Source organism: Diabrotica undecimpunctata, chromosome 2 (genome assembly GCF_040954645.1).
Source record: "Diabrotica undecimpunctata isolate CICGRU chromosome 2, icDiaUnde3, whole genome shotgun sequence".
NCBI lineage: Eukaryota > Metazoa > Arthropoda > Insecta > Coleoptera > Chrysomelidae > Diabrotica > Diabrotica undecimpunctata.
In genome coordinates this window covers 174,343,026-174,361,445 of record NC_092804.1, presented here as the reverse complement: position 1 = coordinate 174,361,445, position 18,420 = coordinate 174,343,026, and the positions used below count along the sequence as shown (strand labels likewise).

Below are 18,420 nucleotides of genomic sequence, written 5' to 3'. Positions count from 1 at the left end.
ATATACTTTTAGCTTACTATTAATATTGGTTCGGACGCTTTCTCAAGATCTATAAATATCAAATGTAGCTCCCTTTTCTTCTCGCTGTATCCCTATCAACGGTCTCAAAGCAAACAAGGCATCCGTTGTCCTCCTTCCTGGCGTAAACCCAAACTGTTCTTCTCCTATCGATGTCTCTCCTAAGTTTCCATTGTGTGCGACATTAACTTTATACCTCTATAGTTCTTACAGTGCTGAATGTCCCCTTTATCTTTATACAGTGATACCATCACAATCTCTCTCTCTCTCTCTCTGCATTGGATATCCTTTCTTCATTATATATTTTACTCATCATTTAGTACAAAATGTCAACCCCTTCCTCTCGTAGAGCCTTCCAAACCTCCACAGCTATTCCATCAGGACCTACTACCTTACCGTGCTTCGTCCTATTTAAAGCCTCGACAAGTTCATCTCTCTCTATCCCCAGTATTACATTCTCATTAGGGATCCCGCATCCTTTGTCTTTCCTTTGTTGTTCATACAACAAACATAACTTTCTTGATCTTTATGTGGACGAAACCATCCACCGAGCCGCTGTAGACATGTACAACTGATCATTACACACGTTTTTCTAGCTGTAAATAGTAGAAAAAATATTATATCAGGACAATGACAGAATGTATTTAAAATGGTCAATATAATTGCTTAACTTTTATGCGAACTTTTATTGATATTCCAAGAAATCGTGTAAAATAAAAATAAATAATAAAAATGACTATTTAATTTTTTCGATTTTATTTATATATTTTTTAGTTGTTCCTATTTCATATGGATGACATAATGGCTTTAGCTGTTAATGAAGAACCAAAAGTACAACAGCCTGTTGGTTGCAGCTCGATTTGTGTTAATCAAAAAGGTCAGGTATGTATTAAGTCATACATATAGGGTGAGTCAATAGTGTCTCGTTGTCCGGAATAAAAATAAAATAAAATGAAGTTACTTGAAATATATACCTGTACATATATACACACCTATATATATATTGTGAAAATTTAATTTTAAAATACAATATCTAAATTGATGAAACCCATAACTTTGTTTATATCAGAACTTAATTCCGTGGCTCAGTATCAATTATGTTTTATTTGCAAGTATGAGGACAAAAAGGAATAAAGATATACACAAACAATACCATATGTACCTTTTATCAATATATTATATCATGGACATTCAAATATACCAGCTGTATAATGTAAAATAGATTTACAAAAAAACAAGATCATATCATATAATTATCAGTATATAAATAACAACAGATCATATGATCCTAACTTTCTCTCCGGTCCTATAAATTTGTCTAAAAAAACTGTCTCTATTCAATTCTATATCCAAAAACAAAACTTCGAATCTCTGGGCCTATCTTTTGTTTTCAATAAAACAAACTAAACTTTATGTTGATTCCCCTTAGGCTGTTTCTCCACACCTCCTGATCTCGTTTACTGTCGTAACAAAACATATGCGACCTCGCCTCAAATAATTCTTATATTAAAAGAAAGACTTACAAATTGTGGATTTGAAGATCTCTTCTTACACTGTCACGACTTTCTGCTGCCACAAACAACTTCACAAACTTTCTTTCACGATTCAACACTTTATCTCGCAATGTCCACACCTTTTTTTCTTATCACAGGAAACAACCTTTTCTCTTGCAGTTCTATCTTAGACTCCTCGTTTTTCCTTTGCCAAAAAAAAAACTAAACTAACTTCCCCCTCCTCTTACTTCTCCAATCCTTCTCTCGAACCAATCAAATTACTCAAAACAAAAATATCTTACCATCTCCTCTCTTTCTCTCGTCAAACTTTCCTTGACTCACCATACTGTCTTTTATTAGAATCCACTATCAAATTCTTTTGTCGATAAAACCCTAACGACCGTTTATTTTTTGAATAGAATAGATAGCTTTCATTTTACACAATTTACATTACCTGGAAAAACCGAAGTTCATTTTTTCCAACACGATATCCTATCCCGATTAAAGCAGGTTAGCGTAATGTTCTCTTTTCCTGCTGTCTCTGGTGATTTATCATCGATTCTGAAATTGCTGCTCGGGTTGCAGTTCGGCGACTTGACACTCGAGCATGTGGCCCTCTCGTGCCCAGGTTTAGCCTATGTGCTGACTTGTCCTATCCGAGCCCTAAAGCTCTGGTCGCCCAAGTACGATGAGATTAGCTCTGTCATGGCTCCGCTGTATCCATTTTGTATGAAAGTCCGTTCTCTCCTCTGTGCCAGACTGTGTCGAAGGATTTATTCACGTCATTGAATCCAGTATATTATTCAAAGATTGCACTACCTGACATTTCCGATTTTTACTGAGGGCCCATATTAACTACATGATTCATATTAGGGCCTGCTATTAGATCTACCTTTAAAATAACACAAAATCCTCTAAATTGTAATAATCATTATCTTATAGGCATTTATACCAGCTCATCATATTCTATTTTCAGGAAATTCTAGGACATACCGAAGATGCGCTAAGCGACACTCTAAACCATATTTATTTCGTATCGGCTCACATAATTCCTGAGAAACTTGAAGGAAAGTGGCAATTTAAAGAAGAGAAATTCACTTCTTTATGCTATGCCGGACATTTGCCTGGTTACACAATGAGTTATAACCATCACGGTTTGATATTTACGATAAATACTTTAAGCGTCAAACATACCAGACCTGGAAAGACACGTAAGTACTTTTGATAAATAAAAACTCCATTATTGTTACGTTTTGGGAAGTCTTCCGTGGAGATCCCTAATTCGAAAATAATTGAAAATAAATTTCAATTAAATAAAAGTTACTTTTATACAGATACACAAGACAAGTGGCTTTGTTCCCCTCTTGTACAAATTCTGATTCTTAGCAAATTTTATTGGAACATACCGACTATCACCAACATACCGACTATTCAGGCATGTCCTTTTTGATAATTTGTAAACATAGTCGTAAAAGCTCTTATAGTATCTTTCTGAAAGAACCTAATTCAAAAGGTCCTATCGCTTCCCATGGTTTCCAACGACAAGAATCCCGTTACTTATCTAGAACTTTTCTATATTCGGGTATCTTCCTAGAGATGGAAACAGCCTGGCGTCCTTTTAGGCAAGTTGTCATTTTTGAGTAGGGGATATCCCACTTTTTTTTGGAAGCTTGTGAAAATTTAGGAGGGAGAAAAGGACTCTGGGTAGGGCAGTTTTCGAGTAAAGACGCTTGCTTATCTTACCGTTCTCTGTAAATTTTTTCTTTAAGTGTGTATACACTTAAATCTTTGAAATATCTTAATCTAATACCATATTAGATTAAATATTGTTATAAAGTACCTTCATTTTGATTAACTTCAGTGCCTGATACTAGTAACGTATAGTAGAATCAGTGAAATAGTGCAGCAGTCATCGAGATTTATTGTAAGTTATCGTAATCATATTACCTTCAATTATCTGGGCGAATAATATTGTAATCATATTACGCAATCCTGGACGAATCTGTATCAACCATTTCTTCACCTGTAGTTAAGGTTTATTACCGATTTAGCAATTCAATTAAAAGAACATTGAATTCAGCTGACGGAGATTTAAACCCAATGTTGTGAAAATATATATATATATATATATATATATATATATATATATATATATATATATATATATATATATATATATATATATATATATATATATATATGTAGGTCCCTGGTATTAAATTAGTATGTAACTATGATTTTTATTTAATAATTCGATCCCATTGGTATTGTAAGATAAGAGCGCTTGCGCCATAACTGACCATAGCTGCAAAAATCCGAGTAATAAAATTAATTCATAACTTCAACGCGAAAACGTTTAATATGAATATAGTACATTAGTAAATACCTGTCAGCTTGTTCTCGTTTACGCTTAGTAAGTCTTCATTATAGCCATCCATAGCTACACAACACACAAATATAATTTGCCTATTAGAACCAAATCTAAGTCGGAAAACGTTCAACGCTGACGTTAATTTTCTATTTTACGTGAACCGCAAAACTTATAACAAAATACTGTAGTGATGTATTTCTTCTTAATGACATAGGTTCAGCTACTTGATAACAGGGGGCATACATTGCCAAAAATATAAAAATATATTACAGTGATCCCCGAAGTGTACTTATCAACTTATGACTGAATCCTGATAGCACCCATAAGATATTAACAGGAATTATCGAGTTTTGTTTGAACTTATCTATATAAGTCCAATATTACGGAAATATTCACTTTTGCTTGAGCGTGACCACTTTCGTATTTGTTTTGCATGGTATTTATCACCTTTATCACGAGTTTTGATGAAAATATCGATAAATATTTTCTTTTAGATGCCGAATCCATACCTAACTCAAAAATTGCAAATTTGGACTTATCCACTTTTGCGTGAATGCTCTTCATATGTAATAAGTAATGTAATAAGATAAGTATTTATTGACTCGACTTATATCACTGAATAAAATACCTTTTTCTTCAAGTGTTGTCCATAGACGTGTATATTGATATAGACCGAGCAGTCTGTAGAGCTAAGTGACGACAACATCTTTATCTTCGTTCTTAGTTGTGTCTCTAGCTTACATGGCAAGTAAGTATAGTAGCGTTACTTTTTGGTTTGGGAGAGCGCGAATGGGGAGTTTGTTGGCATGCTCAATCTATATTAATATATACGTCTATGGTGTCGTCATCCACCAGTGGAGGTTGGTAACAATTTTGGCATACCGTGTACGATTTTGCGTTCTAAGTAGTATATGTGAACTGAGTCCTGTCCAATCACGCAATCACGGATGATCTTTAGCCAGGAATACTTCCTATAACCAGATGTTCCTTTTTCTATTTAAATAATTATATTGTTTTTTCCTTTTAGCAAGGATGTTCATTACAAGAGCTCTCCTAGGCGCTGAGAACTTTGTGCAAGCCCAAGATATTTTACGAGATCGAGGTTGTGGTGCAGGAAATGGCTGTTCCATTAACATGACGTTTTTAAAACAAGAGGGCGATAGAATGTTTCATAATGCGGAAATGGCTCCATCAGACAAAGATGAATCTCAATTAAATATTTTTACTGCTAGTCCGGGAGAATGTATTATGCATACCAATAAGTAAGTTTCAAGCTTATTGTATTCATTGTATTCATGAGATATGTATATATTTAAGCGTTAACAAAATGAATTTATAAAACCGAATGATTCTAAGTTCCTAAGTTTACAAACTGTGCAACTGTAGCCATCGTATTGACATACTGCAACTCGTTTCGCTGATAACCATGATGTCGATTTTCACTATATTCATTTTCTTAATTGTGTTAATACATTCCATGTTGCTATTTTATTCATTATCTTCACTGTGCCAAGCCAGGGGATTCTTAGCATCTTTGCTAACTGACTGACGGTCATTTTTTAGGTTTTCCTGTCATAGGGAAATTAAGGTAGACCGGATTAATGTCCTGAGGAATTAACTATTATATTGTAATATTTATTTTAATTTATTTATACTCTTCTATCACTAACACTAAAACACAATTTATTTATAACATTTATTTATTTGATATGAGGTTGAAGGCTGCCTCAATATAGAAATTAAACAGTAAGGGTTACATACTGCATCGTTGTTTTAGTCCTTTAGTTACTTTTATTGGCTCTGATAGTCTCTTTCCGATTTTTAGGTAAGTGGTGTTATTCCTGTATACTTATTGTATAAAGCTTGCCACAATTTAGGTCTAGATACTATATCATACGCCTTTTCTAGGTCGATGAAGGTTAGATGTACTTCGGTACCAACCGTTATTCTTTTTCTTTGGAGTATATAAGTTATCAGTGCAAGATCAAAGATCAAAAATTCAAACGTCAATAAACTTATTTTAACCTTCAAGTGCGGCTTATTCCCATTAAAATAGTAATTAGATCTCATCTCTGTCGTTGGCCCGGTTGGTGTTTCTCTTCTTCTTCTTTCTTTTTAATGACTACTCGGATATAATTGTGAACACTATTTAATCCCTCCGTATTTCCCGTCATCTTCACGATCATTTCTCTTACAGTCACAGGATTCATACCTATTTCTTTATACATTCTGTTTCTCTCCCCCCGGCACATCTATTACACTCCAGCATTGTGTGAGTAACAATGTCGGAATATTCGCAGTATAGGCATTTATCTGTATCTGTCTTTCTGAACCTATGAAGATACACCCTAAAACAGACAATCTATCCAGTACCTTCGGCGCTCGGCTCTCATAGAGATGTCTCTTTTCTACTGCTAAAACATGCAGAGGAACACAACCCGTGATAGTCCACAAGGCCGCCGCAAATACAGACCTGTAGGCGCATGCTACTCGCAACAGACTAGTTATGTCTATAGTTCGTCCCAAACCCTTCTTTCAGTGCGTCATAGTTGATCGAATTCTCTCTAACACATTAAGCTAGAAGTGACAGAAAAAAACGTGAGTCTGTAATTATTATACATAGAACTTTATCGTAAAGCTAATTCTACTTACGGGTGTATAATTGGTTGGAGTTTAGAATACGCTAAATAGATATCCAATCAATGATGCGCATAAATATAATTTGACGCAGATTGTCTCGATCGTGACAGTACTTTCACAATGTCAACTGATAAAATGATAATTGTCATTCCAGATTAGTATTATCCATCGAGTTAGAATCTATGGAGAAGCTGTGAGCATATTAACGTATGTACTAAAAACGGCGTAGGTAGGCGTGGCTAACTGTGATATCAATATGGCGGTGGGATCATGGCCGGACTCAATAATATTAAAACTACTATAAAAATATGACTAGTTATTCAGAAGATTTAATCATAATCTAAAAAAGTGCAATACATTTTTAATAAACTATGATTTATTTATCCCGCGGTAAACACTAAAAACACGATATATTATACATAAAGATAAATTAATACAGTCAAATACTATTAATTTATTCTCTGAAGTACGGGCCATTACTTTGTTTACATATTTGTATGCTAACCTGTAGAACGTTATTCCTGAAGATTTTTTATTAACATTGCTTCTGCCACTGCAACTACGTTGAGAACAAGAAACCATTATTAGGCAGTATCACAATATATTATTACAGTTTCTATAAAAGTATTATAAAACTGAAAATATTCGAAAAACAACAATCATAAATAAACATATACGATCTGTCAAAAGTGGCAAAACAATATGGCCGAAGTGAGGTCGTTTTTAGTCACGTGATGCCCTCTCCATAGATTCTAACTCGATGGTATTATCAGACATTTTACAGTGAAAATTTAATTTTGTATTTATTGTCATAAAAATATTTTAATATACCGAGATATATCGAGAAAGAACAAAGACTAATATTAAAATTATTAAATTATTTTCAATTAGAAAAAGACAGATTACGATCCTGCAACTGTCAAATTTAATTAAAATGTCATGCAATAATTCTCGACATTCTTAAAATCCTATATGACGTCAAAATTAGTGACGCACTGAAAGAAGGGTTTGGGACAGACTGTACTTTTGTCATAAGCCTAATATTAGGTATCTATATCTAAATATAATGAAAAATATTATTAATTATTGTGTATTAATTATTGTGTTCTACATATTTAAAGTGGTTATTTAATTATTCAATTAGCGTTTTAGACTTTTTGTATTGTGTGTGAAAGACAAGTTACATTTTCCTACTATTCTTTATATATTTTTTACTTTATATGCCCTGAGGGGAATTTTAACCCCCAAAACCCCCCTGGATGCGCCACAGTGCAACAAAACTCTAATAAATATCTATCCAACTGTGTTAACACGTGTTGTTAATGTTAAATATAGTAACCAGTTGCTTTATTTTAATATATTTATTATAAACAACTTCTTTTAAATTGTATAAATTACTGTTTAATATAATACTTATCATAAATTTCTAACAGTAATTAATTGAAAATATGGTAATAGGGGAGACCGGAGGAATTCTGTGCACCTAAGGGAAAATACAAAAGTTTCCTATGTGCACACAAACTTCCATAATTTAACTACTGAAACTTTTATCTATTGGGGCCATTATTCCCATAAAAAAAAGGTTAAAGTTTTACGGATTTTGAAGAAAAAAAAAATTACCTTAAAAAATTGTCATTGCGCTGTATTTCCCCAAAGACCGGGAAAATTCTGCGCAGAAAGTAAATAAAGCTGTATTCGAAAAAAAAAATTGTAATAAAATCAAATATTGTAAACAAAACAAATTCTGTAAAAATAATAGTTTATTGCAAAAAAATTCTACTGCTAAAATTTTTTGCGGGTATCAAAAAAATGGATAATGTCATGATGTTGATCACCATAATAAATAAATAAACCGATTGTGTTGCTCTTTTTAGGTATCTACGATTAAACGTTAAAGAAACTAACGAAAATATGACGAAGAGTAGCATAAACCGTATGGCTACGTTAACCAAATATCCTGCACCAAAGAAAAAAGAAGATGTGACCACGATGTTGGGAGACAATAAACATTCAGAATTTCCTGTATTTGTTGATTATCCTGGTAGCTACGTGAAAACTGTAGCCGTTGGTAAGTTTCATTCGTCATTTTATGAGTTATTTCAAAAAGTTTACCTTAATTATTTTGATATTTGAAGATTTATTGACATTATTTCTAATTACACATTAAGCTTTGTATACCATTCTAAAATGTTCATCAAATTCTGTACATTTTTTAAATTTGGCATATTTTATAAATTCTTTTTTACCTCAGAGATTTGTACTTTCGTAATCTTCATTGGCGTGGTAGTCTCCTGGATAATTTTTCCATTGATTCTTTGTTCTTAACTTAATTTTGAACTGCTAATAATATACTTTATTTGTTGACCTCCAACCATCCAATTATCTAATAAATTTAGTAATTATTTTTAATAAGCATGCTCAAAGGACCAATCTCAATAAGCACAGCAAAGTATTTAAGTGAAGCACACAGCTGCCTAAATATCAAGGACATAAATCTATTGTCGACACCTTTTACTCCCACCGCACGAATGCAACATGGTTCCATTCTTCCACTTATATTATACACAATATATAATAGTGACTTCCCAAATTCCAGAAAGACGTACACCAGTACCCTATTTTATCACACACAACTTGCAGAAGAAAGAATTACTTAACCTGAGGCTATGTGGAGACCGACTCCGATTCACGAGAGTGGTGCTCACCAGACAGTATTGGCCCGTAACAAGGTTAGTAAAAGACTCGACCTACTCATGTGAAGGAGTCGCTCTATGTGGAAAATTCGGACAGACGTAAGCTATGACAGGCATATATACATACAAAATGTACATTTGTCCACTAGTATTAAACTGTGGTATCCAAGAGGCAATTAAGTGACCAATAAAACGTCCAGATTTAAGATGGGACTATAACATAAGGAAACAAGCCGGTACAGAAAAGTAAATATTAGACAATCGTGGGCAGAAATGAAGGACTATGTAAAGGAGGCTGTCCCATAATCGGAGAATACGCTAATGATACACTGAAGAATGATGATATATAATATCTGGTTCTCATATTGCATAGAGTTTTTATCCATCCATTCGCCCTCTCCTCATAGCAGTCTTGGTCCTATTGAAATCTCTTGTGCGTCCTTTTTCCAGTTAATTATTCGTTTTTGCTATTCAGTCTTCACCCATACTGTTTACATATCCATATCATAGAAGTTGTTTCTGGCGATATCGTCGACAGTTCTTATTTATTTTCCGAGCAATTTTGACGTCTTCGTTTTTAATTCTTTCTAGTTAAAATTTTCGTGTTTCGTCGTAAAAAGTTTGTTTTATGTTCGGCGAATTAATTGCCAAAACTCTCTTCCGTATATCTTATAAGACATTTCTTTAACATCATCATCAACCAGCCCTTTGCGTCCACTGCTGAAAATAGGAACATTGAGCACTTTTCATCCAATTTCTTGACATTTTCTTGAGATCGTCAGTCCAACGAGTAGTGAGTCTTCCTCTAGTTCTTTTGTCTAACCTCTGTCTCCACTCAAGCAATCTCTTCGGCAAACTTTCATCACTGAATCGGGCAACGGGTCCGGCCCAGTTCTATTTCAGTGTGGCAATTCGGGAGATTACATCAGTAACTCCTGTTCTTCGTCTTAAGTCTTCATTTCTAACTCGGTCACGAAGCGATGTACTCAGCATTGACCTTTCCATTTTCTTCGGAGCTATTTGCATCGTTTTTGAAGTTGTAACTGTCAATGTCAAAGTTTCGGCACGATAGGTCATCAGAGGCAACACTTATTGGTCAAATGTTTTACGTTTTAAAGAAATAGATATATCGCTTTTAAAGATGTCTTTGACATGACATCTTCTACTGTTGGAGCGGGAAAAAGAAGGAAGAAAGAGCATCTGCCGGAGTGGGGATACTAGTCAAGACAAAATGGGTAAAAACAATAAAAACATGGGAACCCATAAATGAACGAATAGTAAAACTCATCATGGAAATCTATGGCAGGCAAATCGTGATACTGGGAGTATACGGCTCTACGGATAACAGTCTGGTAGCAGAAAAGGATCAGTTCATGGATACCTTACAAGAAGAGATCGGAAAAGTGAGACTAACACAAGAAATAATAATAGCAGGGGACCTAAATGAAAGAACAGGGAAACGACAAAATGATAGCACGATAGGCCGTTTTGGAGAAGATGTGACAAACGATAATGGAGAAAGACTAATTGACCTGTGCGAACTGAACAATCTGAAAATTACTAACGGCTTTTTCAGACATAAGGACATACATAAATACACGTATGTACAAACAACGAGAAACATCAGATCCATTATCGATTACATAATTGTCAGCAAAAGTAGTACTATCAAAATTAGAGATACACGAGTAAAAAGAGGAGCCGAATGTGGCACTGACCACCGATTAATAATTTCACAAATAAGGTTTCCCTACACGTTGAACACCCAAACTAGAAGGAAGAAAGAACACGAAGAAGACCAAGTAGAAAATGAACAGAAAGAAGAAGAAATGAAGTTCAACATAAATTTACTTCAAGAGGAATCCATAAGGGACCTATACCAGAGAAGACTGGACCAGAAGTTACAGGATTTCGGTTTCAGAAACGTCAAAGAAACGTACGAGCACGTCAAACCCAGCATAAAAAAGGCGGTGTTAGAAGCTTTGGGGAAACTTGAGAAAAGAAATACCCAACACAAAGTAAAAATAAACAAAGAAACCAAAAAATGTATTGAGGAGAAGAAAATTCTATATATGAAAAGTATGAGCACCCAATCCCCAGAAGACACACAGAAGTACAAAGAGAAAAACAGAGAAGTAAAACGAAGAAGGGCAAAAGAAAAGAATGAAGAATGGGAAGAAACATGTGCACAAATTGAACAATACATAGGAAGAACAAGGAATTCGGAATCCTGGAAAATACTGAAATCTTTAAGGAAGAATAACAACGAAAAGGTCCAAATACAATACATATCAGAAAAAGAGTGGGAAGACTACTATAAAGAACTGCTCACAGATAACCGCCCAGATTTCAGAGAGACAGACACAGAACAGGAACAACAACAAAATAAGAATGAAGAACAGATTGAGATAACCTTAATCGAAGTAAAGAATGCCATAAAGAACAAAACATCAGGGGGACCAGGAGGAATCGTTAATGAACTAAGTAAGTACGGAACGGACAAATTACACAGAATTTATACACGAAATGTTCAGTACCGCTATAAACCTGAACGAAATACCAGAAGAATGGTCCAAAGCATATATAACCTCGATACATAAAAAGGGAGATAAGAAGAAATGCGGGAACTACAGAGGCATCAGTGTGATAGCATGTATGGGCAGGTTATATGGAAAAATACTGAAAGAAAAACTGGAAAAATCTATCTCAAATAAAATCGGAGAAGATCAGGCGGGGTTCACGGCAGGAAGATCTTGCATAGACCACATTTATACACTCCAACAATTAATTGAAAAAAAAAATGGCAAAAAATAGACCAGTACACATGTCATTCATAGATTTAAAAAAGGCATATGACACGGTCCCCAGAAAACAACTATGGAACACGATGAAAGAAATCGGAATAACTCAAAGGTTAACAGAAGCCGTAAAAAACCTTTACAACAACAACAAGGTAAGAGTTAAAACCGGCAATAAATACTCCAACGAATTTAAGACCACAAAAGGCTTATTGCAGGGATGCTCTACATCTTCGACACTGTTCAAGATATTCCTCGAACAAATATTAAAACCATGGAAAAGGAAATGTGAAGGGATGGGGATACCAATCCGGGACAACTTCTTGTACACATTAAGCTTTGCAGATGACCAAGTGGTAACGACTCAAGATGAAGAAGATCTGTGCTATATGCTCCGAAAATTAGAAAAGGAATACACAAAAAATGGACTGGAAATAAATCTAGAAAAGACCGAATATTTAACAACAGAGCAAGAACCAGAACCAGAGAATTGGGTAATAAATAAACGAAACAGGTCAAAAATCACAGCAACTGAAATGGAGTTCATGAGAAGAAGCTGCAGAGTAACAAAAATGGATCGCATCAGAAATGAGGAGATAAAACGAAGAATGGCAGTAGAACAAGACATACTCAGCTACATCGAAGAAAAACGTTTAATTTGGTATGGACATGTGAGAAGAACAGATCATACAAGGTGGATAGCAAAGATTTCGGATTGGAGTCCAATAGGAAGGAGGAAAAGAGGTAGACCCCGAAGATCATGAAGGGATGAAGTGGACGAGGCCATGGAAAGACGAGACCTTAGAGATGGAGAATGGCAGAACAGAAAGGACTGGAGACGTTGGCTGAAAGAAGGAAGGCGGGGACAGCTGTAAAAATCCTTATATAGATAGATAGAAAGATGTCTTTGAGTTTTCCATAGGCTGCCCATGCTAGGTTTATTCTTCTTCGTAGTTCGTATGTATGGTTGTCTCTTGTGATCTTTATTTCGTATTCAAGGTATATGTATTTTTCCACCAGCTCTACTTCGTTGTCTCCAATATTGATATGTCCATTAGGTACACTAGGTTTGTCATAAATTTAGTTTTGGAGATGTTTATTTTAAGACCCACACTGGTACACACTAACTGAAGTTCATGTAGCATTGTACACAGTATCTCCGTGAGATTGTCCGAGAACAAAACTATGTTGTGTGCAAATTTCAAATTTGTTAACCTTCTACCGTCAATGTTCAGGCCTTTCTCTTCCCAGTAAAATTTTTTACAAGCATATTCTAGTGCTGCGGTAAACAGTCTAGACATTGTTTAATTGTCTTTACAAAGATATGCTTATATCCGAATGACTATGACGCCTTGGTCAAATACCGATTAGATTGACATGCAAATTCCTTTTTTTTTTAATTAGTAGAAAAATATTCGTGCGGGGCGACATGAAATGACATTAAATTATATTATCAACTTTAAGGGTATTACAAAATGATATGTTTTAGTTTATTTTTGACTCTCTTGTTTGTTTTAGGTATTTTTGACTGCAACGCCAAGACTTGGAGCATCTATTCAGACAACCCATCGAAAAATGAACCTATTGTGGTACTTCCTTTAGTACTTAAAGAAAATAAATAGATAGATTTAATTTAATATATCAGTGTTCCCATATGACATAAACAATATAATATATAATAAATATAATACCTAAATACTGATTGTTTTTCTATTAATTTTATTTGTACTATCTTAAAAATATGTATTTTTTTCTATATTATTACCAACAAACTTCAATCAAAAATAAAGAGATTAAATTGGAGTTCTTATTTATGTTTGTTTTGTGTTTCGTTATGTTTTTAAGTATATTAACACTTTCCGGTAGGGATTAATGAAATGAAGAAGAAGAAGAAGTTTATTGATTCCAAAATATGGAAAGCCCTAATACATACAAAATTAATCAATTTACAACATTCATATATGATAAAAATAACAATTACACTTAAAATATAGTATCTACACTTATTAAAAAATATAAAACAATAATATATAACATAAAACATGACAACAAAACAACTACCTAACTATTGGTGCTTTTAATATGGTCCATTAATTTGCTTTTAAATATTTGTATAGATGAACAACTTGTAACAGTTTGAGGAAGCTTATTAAAAAGATCAAAATCCTTAAACATCAAAGAGTTTCTTGAAGCTGTCCTTTTTGTTTTCACAATGTGTAAATTTCACTTACCTCGAGTAGGGTAATTGTGAATATCACAATTCCGTGTAATAAACTCACAAAAGTAAGCAGGGGCCAAATTTTTTAGAATTTTATAAATGGACAAAATTGTAAGGTAAAAGACCCTTTGTTGAACTAAAACCCACTGCAGCATGCTAAGCATTGTTGCTATAGGTGTATATCTGTTTCCACCAATAATGATTCTCATTCCACGATTTTGTAATTTTTGCAACTGGGCCGATTGATTTAAATTGAAGAGAAAAATAACTGACGAGCAAAAATCGAAGTAAGGTTGAATAATCGCATTAAAAACTGTAATTTTAGTTGCAGGTGACAAATTTTTAGATATTCTTGAAAAAAAGTATAATTTTTTAGAAATCTTTTTTAATAGGTAATTAAAATGGTCATTAAAAGACAATAAATTATCCAATTTAAAACCAAGGTGGTGTAAAACCAATGAATGACACCAAGCAGCAAGTTTTCATCATTTACCATACTACTTATCCATCGTCAAACCCAAATTTAATTAGCAGATCCTTTCCTCTCTTTAACAGTGTATGAAAACACATGCAGAGATCACAAGGTTTGGTTTTGCATCCTCTTTGCTACTTGTTATCCAGATGGATTTCATTTATAATATATTAATTTCATTTTGAACTTAATATGGCCTCTAAAGAATGATTATTTCCAGCCATAGGGAAGTTCAAAATTTCCAAATATCACATGATAATGAATCGCCAGGAAAAGTTGCTTCATTTTGAGTTAATTCACTTCTACCTGTATCCTTACGTTCCTTGCAGTTGTTCCCACAGTAATTTTTGTTTGCATACTGCTGTTGTCATGCATTTTCTAATCCTTTCCCTTTTCTCAGTTTCCATTATAACACTATATTCTCTATTTCTTTCTATTTGACACCAAATCTGCCAGGCATTTGTGACTACCTGTTTAATCACATTTTTCATATTTACCACCACCTTTGTTAGATTTACCAACTCATAGATGCATCTCCTCATTTTTGACATCCCTTTCCGTTTAGCTTCTTTTAGATTGATGTCTTGTTTCCATGTGATTTCCTTTTCTGTCTTCTATTAATATTGGTCACCCATTCACTCTCGTCATTACTATCCCATATCCCTATTTTTTATCTGCTGCCATCCTCCACCACTGTTTTCCCTTTTTGACTTCATTTTCCTCCTTCCAGCTGTTCTTCTCTTCCTTTTCTTCTATTGATGCCAGTCTCTCTTTGTGTATATCCTCCTTAGACCCTCTTCCCCTATACTTACCTTCTTTTTTTATTAAATATTGCAATAAATGCCAAAGGAACTACAATAACAATAAATTTATAGGCAGTCAATGGAGAACAGAACATTTTACTGAATTATTGAAAATGTGTATGTGCATAGCCAAAAAAAAATACAACTGTTAAAAAGCAATATACTAGTGAACTCATAAAGTTTGGGTATTACTTGATTTACAGATTCATTAGGGATCAAACATTAATGTTTTGGTTAACACAGAAAAAAAAATAAAAGTCACTGGAACACATATAAATTACTTTATTAATTACGATAAAACAGAACCATAGTAAACCTAACATAAAAATAGACCTTTATACATATAATATAATTGCAATTTACATAAAACTAGAATTTATAATATTGGTGAAACCCTATTTGACTTTCAGATATATTTTACATCCCACATGATCCACCCGCACAACCACCTACAGTCGGAGGATTGATGTCCCTCATTGTTCTAAACCTAGCACCACCATTTCCACCACCGCCTCCAGGTCTAAAAAAATTTTTTAAATGATAACCACATCTTCATATTTTCGTTATGTATGTTTTGCACATAGTGTCTCTGACAATCATCTCTAAGCAAATAATAGATTCAATAGTACCACAGTTAACAGTATTGTCTATCAAAGTTTTGTATAACAATAAAACTATCTTTCCATTAAGCAAAATATCAAGTCATCCATCCATGGTGAAATTAAAATCAATTCAAAAGTACTTACCCATTAGGTCTTCCACCCCATCCACCACCACCTCCTCCTCCTCCACGTCCAAGAGTACTACCACTGCCCCTAGATGAACTGGAACCACTTGAGCTACTCTGGGCATTATATTCAATTGGAATCAATGTTATAAAGCTAAAAGAATATGGACATTATGTAAAACTACAAAAATTAACAAAGAATAACTACTATATTAATCAATTGAGTAAAACAAGTCATTAGTTTATTTTATGGAAAATTTATATACATTATTTGTACATGCATATTAAGCAATTTCGCTTAATTCTTGTGTTTGTTTTCTAACTTTAGAATTTTGCAAGATTTTAAAAATAATGTATCACCTTGTCTACTAAAGTTGTAAACTTTTGAAGAACTCCGTAAATATAAATAATTAGTAACGAGGAAAATTCTAGAAAGATATACGCAATTTACAGATTTTAAACAAACAAATTATTGATTAAAACATTCATTACGAATCTCCAGTTTTCATACGTTTTAACCAGCGTTAAAATCCCAAAAAATAAGTATAATTACATTTACAACGATTATAATTATACGCTATGAAATATGGGACAATACTTACAAGTTAATGACAAAATGTATTACTCCATCAAAAAACTTGGAAATCCTTGTAAATATAGGTGGATTTTGTTGTAACTGCCCACCTAAAAGAGATGAAAACCTATAAAATTTTGATAATTTTCATATTAAATTACTTACCAGTTACATACGTCATTTTGCTTTAAATTGCTGAAAATACAATACAAATTTTTGTTTTAAAAGTGATGATTAAACTTTATTTTTTATCAATTTTTGTATACACGTCAGTATAATCATAATGAGTTCTGACAGTGACAGACAAAAAAAACGTATCAAAGTCAGAAGTCAGTAAAAAATGACAAGTATATCCGAAATCAGCAAAGGTTGTCTAATCTACTGGTGCACTTTCAAAAATCAATTAAATTGTCAAAAATTAATATTTTCTTAGGAGATTATAACCCACAAGTAATAGAAGACTATATACATACTTAGTTATCTTTAGCAACTACGATAATTAAAATATGTGGAAAAAAGTGTCTTTTTTGTATTTATATCAATATCTATTCTTCCACGAGAAAGTTGCTTATAGGAAAAAACGCTAAACCTAATTATTATTTTACATCACTCTAAATAGATATTACTAGAATATTATTTTCATAAACATATTTTAATTACTAATGTCGAAGAGATTTAATAAATTAAAAAGAATTTTTATTTATCACATACATTTATATTTATGCAACTATACATACAATTATTCACCATTTAAAATTGGAACACATACAAGAAATCGGAATCGGAAACGTCAACCATTACCAATTTCATGTTCTGTCACTCCATGTTTTCTCTCTTTTGGTGAATTCTTGGCAACACGAGAATCACGTTGTGAATTTTTAAAATAAAGCCAGGTAGGACAATATTTATAACGATAAAACTGTTGTTAATCTCGTTTATTTTTATTAAAGTTGCTGATCAATAATACGAAACTCGATTTCACTAATATAACCTACAATTTTTAGCATGGCACCAAGGTACGAGATCGCAGTCGGCCTCCAAAGGGGTCACAAAACCACCAAAATATCAGACAAATCTAAACTGAATAAAGTTCGTCCCGCCAGGTTGAAGGGGATCCAAACCAAACACACCAAATTTGTCAGAGACATTATCCGTGAAGTCGTAGGACATGCTCCATATGAAAAGAGAGCCATGGAATTGTTAAAGGTATGTAATTCATTCTCTGGTGTTGATTCCAAGATTTTCTACTCATATTTGTTTTGTGCATCCTTTGTCATCAAATTAGACTTGCTTCAGGCTTTCATATTTATATAACATCAATTCATTTTCATTGTGCACACTGTTTAAAATATCAATGTTTAAGCGAAATAAACAGATTTATATGGTTAGTGTTTGTTCTGTTTAGAACCAATATTAATTCTATATAATTTTTTAAGGTTTCAAAGGATAAGAGGGCCCTGAAATTCCTGAAACGTCGTCTTGGCACACACATCAGAGCTAAGAGGAAGCGTGAAGAACTATCCAACATTCTTACCCAAATGCGTAAACAACAAGCTACACATAAATAGATTGTATTTTGTTTAATTAATCAATAAAAAATAAAAAAAAACTGA

General features: G+C 33.3%; 3 protein-coding genes across 4 annotated transcripts in view; 2 read left to right on the top strand and 1 right to left on the bottom strand.

The window, feature by feature from the left end:
- The window catches only part of t (C45 family peptidase tan), a 39,035-nt gene extending 25,219 nt beyond the window's left edge, over nucleotides 1-13,816 (top strand). For both annotated transcript variants that reach the window (XM_072524060.1, XM_072524061.1), the window contains exons 3-7: nucleotides 793-900; nucleotides 2,488-2,722; nucleotides 4,910-5,144; nucleotides 8,397-8,590; nucleotides 13,532-13,816. In XM_072524060.1, coding sequence (XP_072380161.1) covers nucleotides 793-900; nucleotides 2,488-2,722; nucleotides 4,910-5,144; nucleotides 8,397-8,590; nucleotides 13,532-13,635 — 876 coding nt within the window. In that variant the 3' untranslated portion in view covers nucleotides 13,636-13,816. The remainder of the gene's footprint in view (nucleotides 1-792; nucleotides 901-2,487; nucleotides 2,723-4,909; nucleotides 5,145-8,396; nucleotides 8,591-13,531) is intronic.
- Nucleotides 13,817-15,773: 1,957 nt separating this feature from the next.
- LOC140435252 (uncharacterized) lies at nucleotides 15,774-17,127 on the bottom strand. The gene is made up of 4 exons (XM_072524062.1): nucleotides 16,973-17,127; nucleotides 16,836-16,917; nucleotides 16,253-16,387; nucleotides 15,774-16,026 (listed from the first exon to the last, which is right to left on the bottom strand). The coding sequence occupies exons 1-4, from the start codon at nucleotides 16,986-16,988 to the stop codon at nucleotides 15,924-15,926; spliced, it is 336 nt and encodes a 111-aa protein (XP_072380163.1). The 5' UTR covers nucleotides 16,989-17,127; the 3' UTR covers nucleotides 15,774-15,923.
- A 432-nt stretch (nucleotides 17,128-17,559) lies between these two features.
- RpL36 (ribosomal protein L36) lies at nucleotides 17,560-18,420 on the top strand. Its single transcript, XM_072521563.1, has 3 exons — nucleotides 17,560-17,700; nucleotides 17,812-18,013; nucleotides 18,244-18,420. The coding sequence occupies exons 2-3, from the start codon at nucleotides 17,813-17,815 to the stop codon at nucleotides 18,373-18,375; spliced, it is 333 nt and encodes a 110-aa protein (XP_072377664.1). The 5' UTR covers nucleotides 17,560-17,700; nucleotide 17,812; the 3' UTR covers nucleotides 18,376-18,420.

Bases quoted from the DNA above. Each gene is read 5' to 3' on its own strand.
- LOC140435252 (XM_072524062.1), bottom strand. The intron at 16,388-16,835 runs GTAAGTATTGTC...ATATTCTTTTAG, and splicing joins ATACATTTTGTCATTAACTT to CTTTATAACATTGATTCCAA. The intron at 16,027-16,252 runs GTAAGTACTTTT...AAATTTTTTTAG, and splicing joins TGGGGTGGAAGACCTAATGG to ACCTGGAGGCGGTGGTGGAA.
- RpL36 (XM_072521563.1), top strand. From the start codon at position 17,813: ATGGCACCAAGGTACGAGATCGCAGTCGGCCTCCAAAGGGGTCACAAA. The intron at 18,014-18,243 runs GTATGTAATTCA...TAATTTTTTAAG, and splicing joins GAGCCATGGAATTGTTAAAG to GTTTCAAAGGATAAGAGGGC.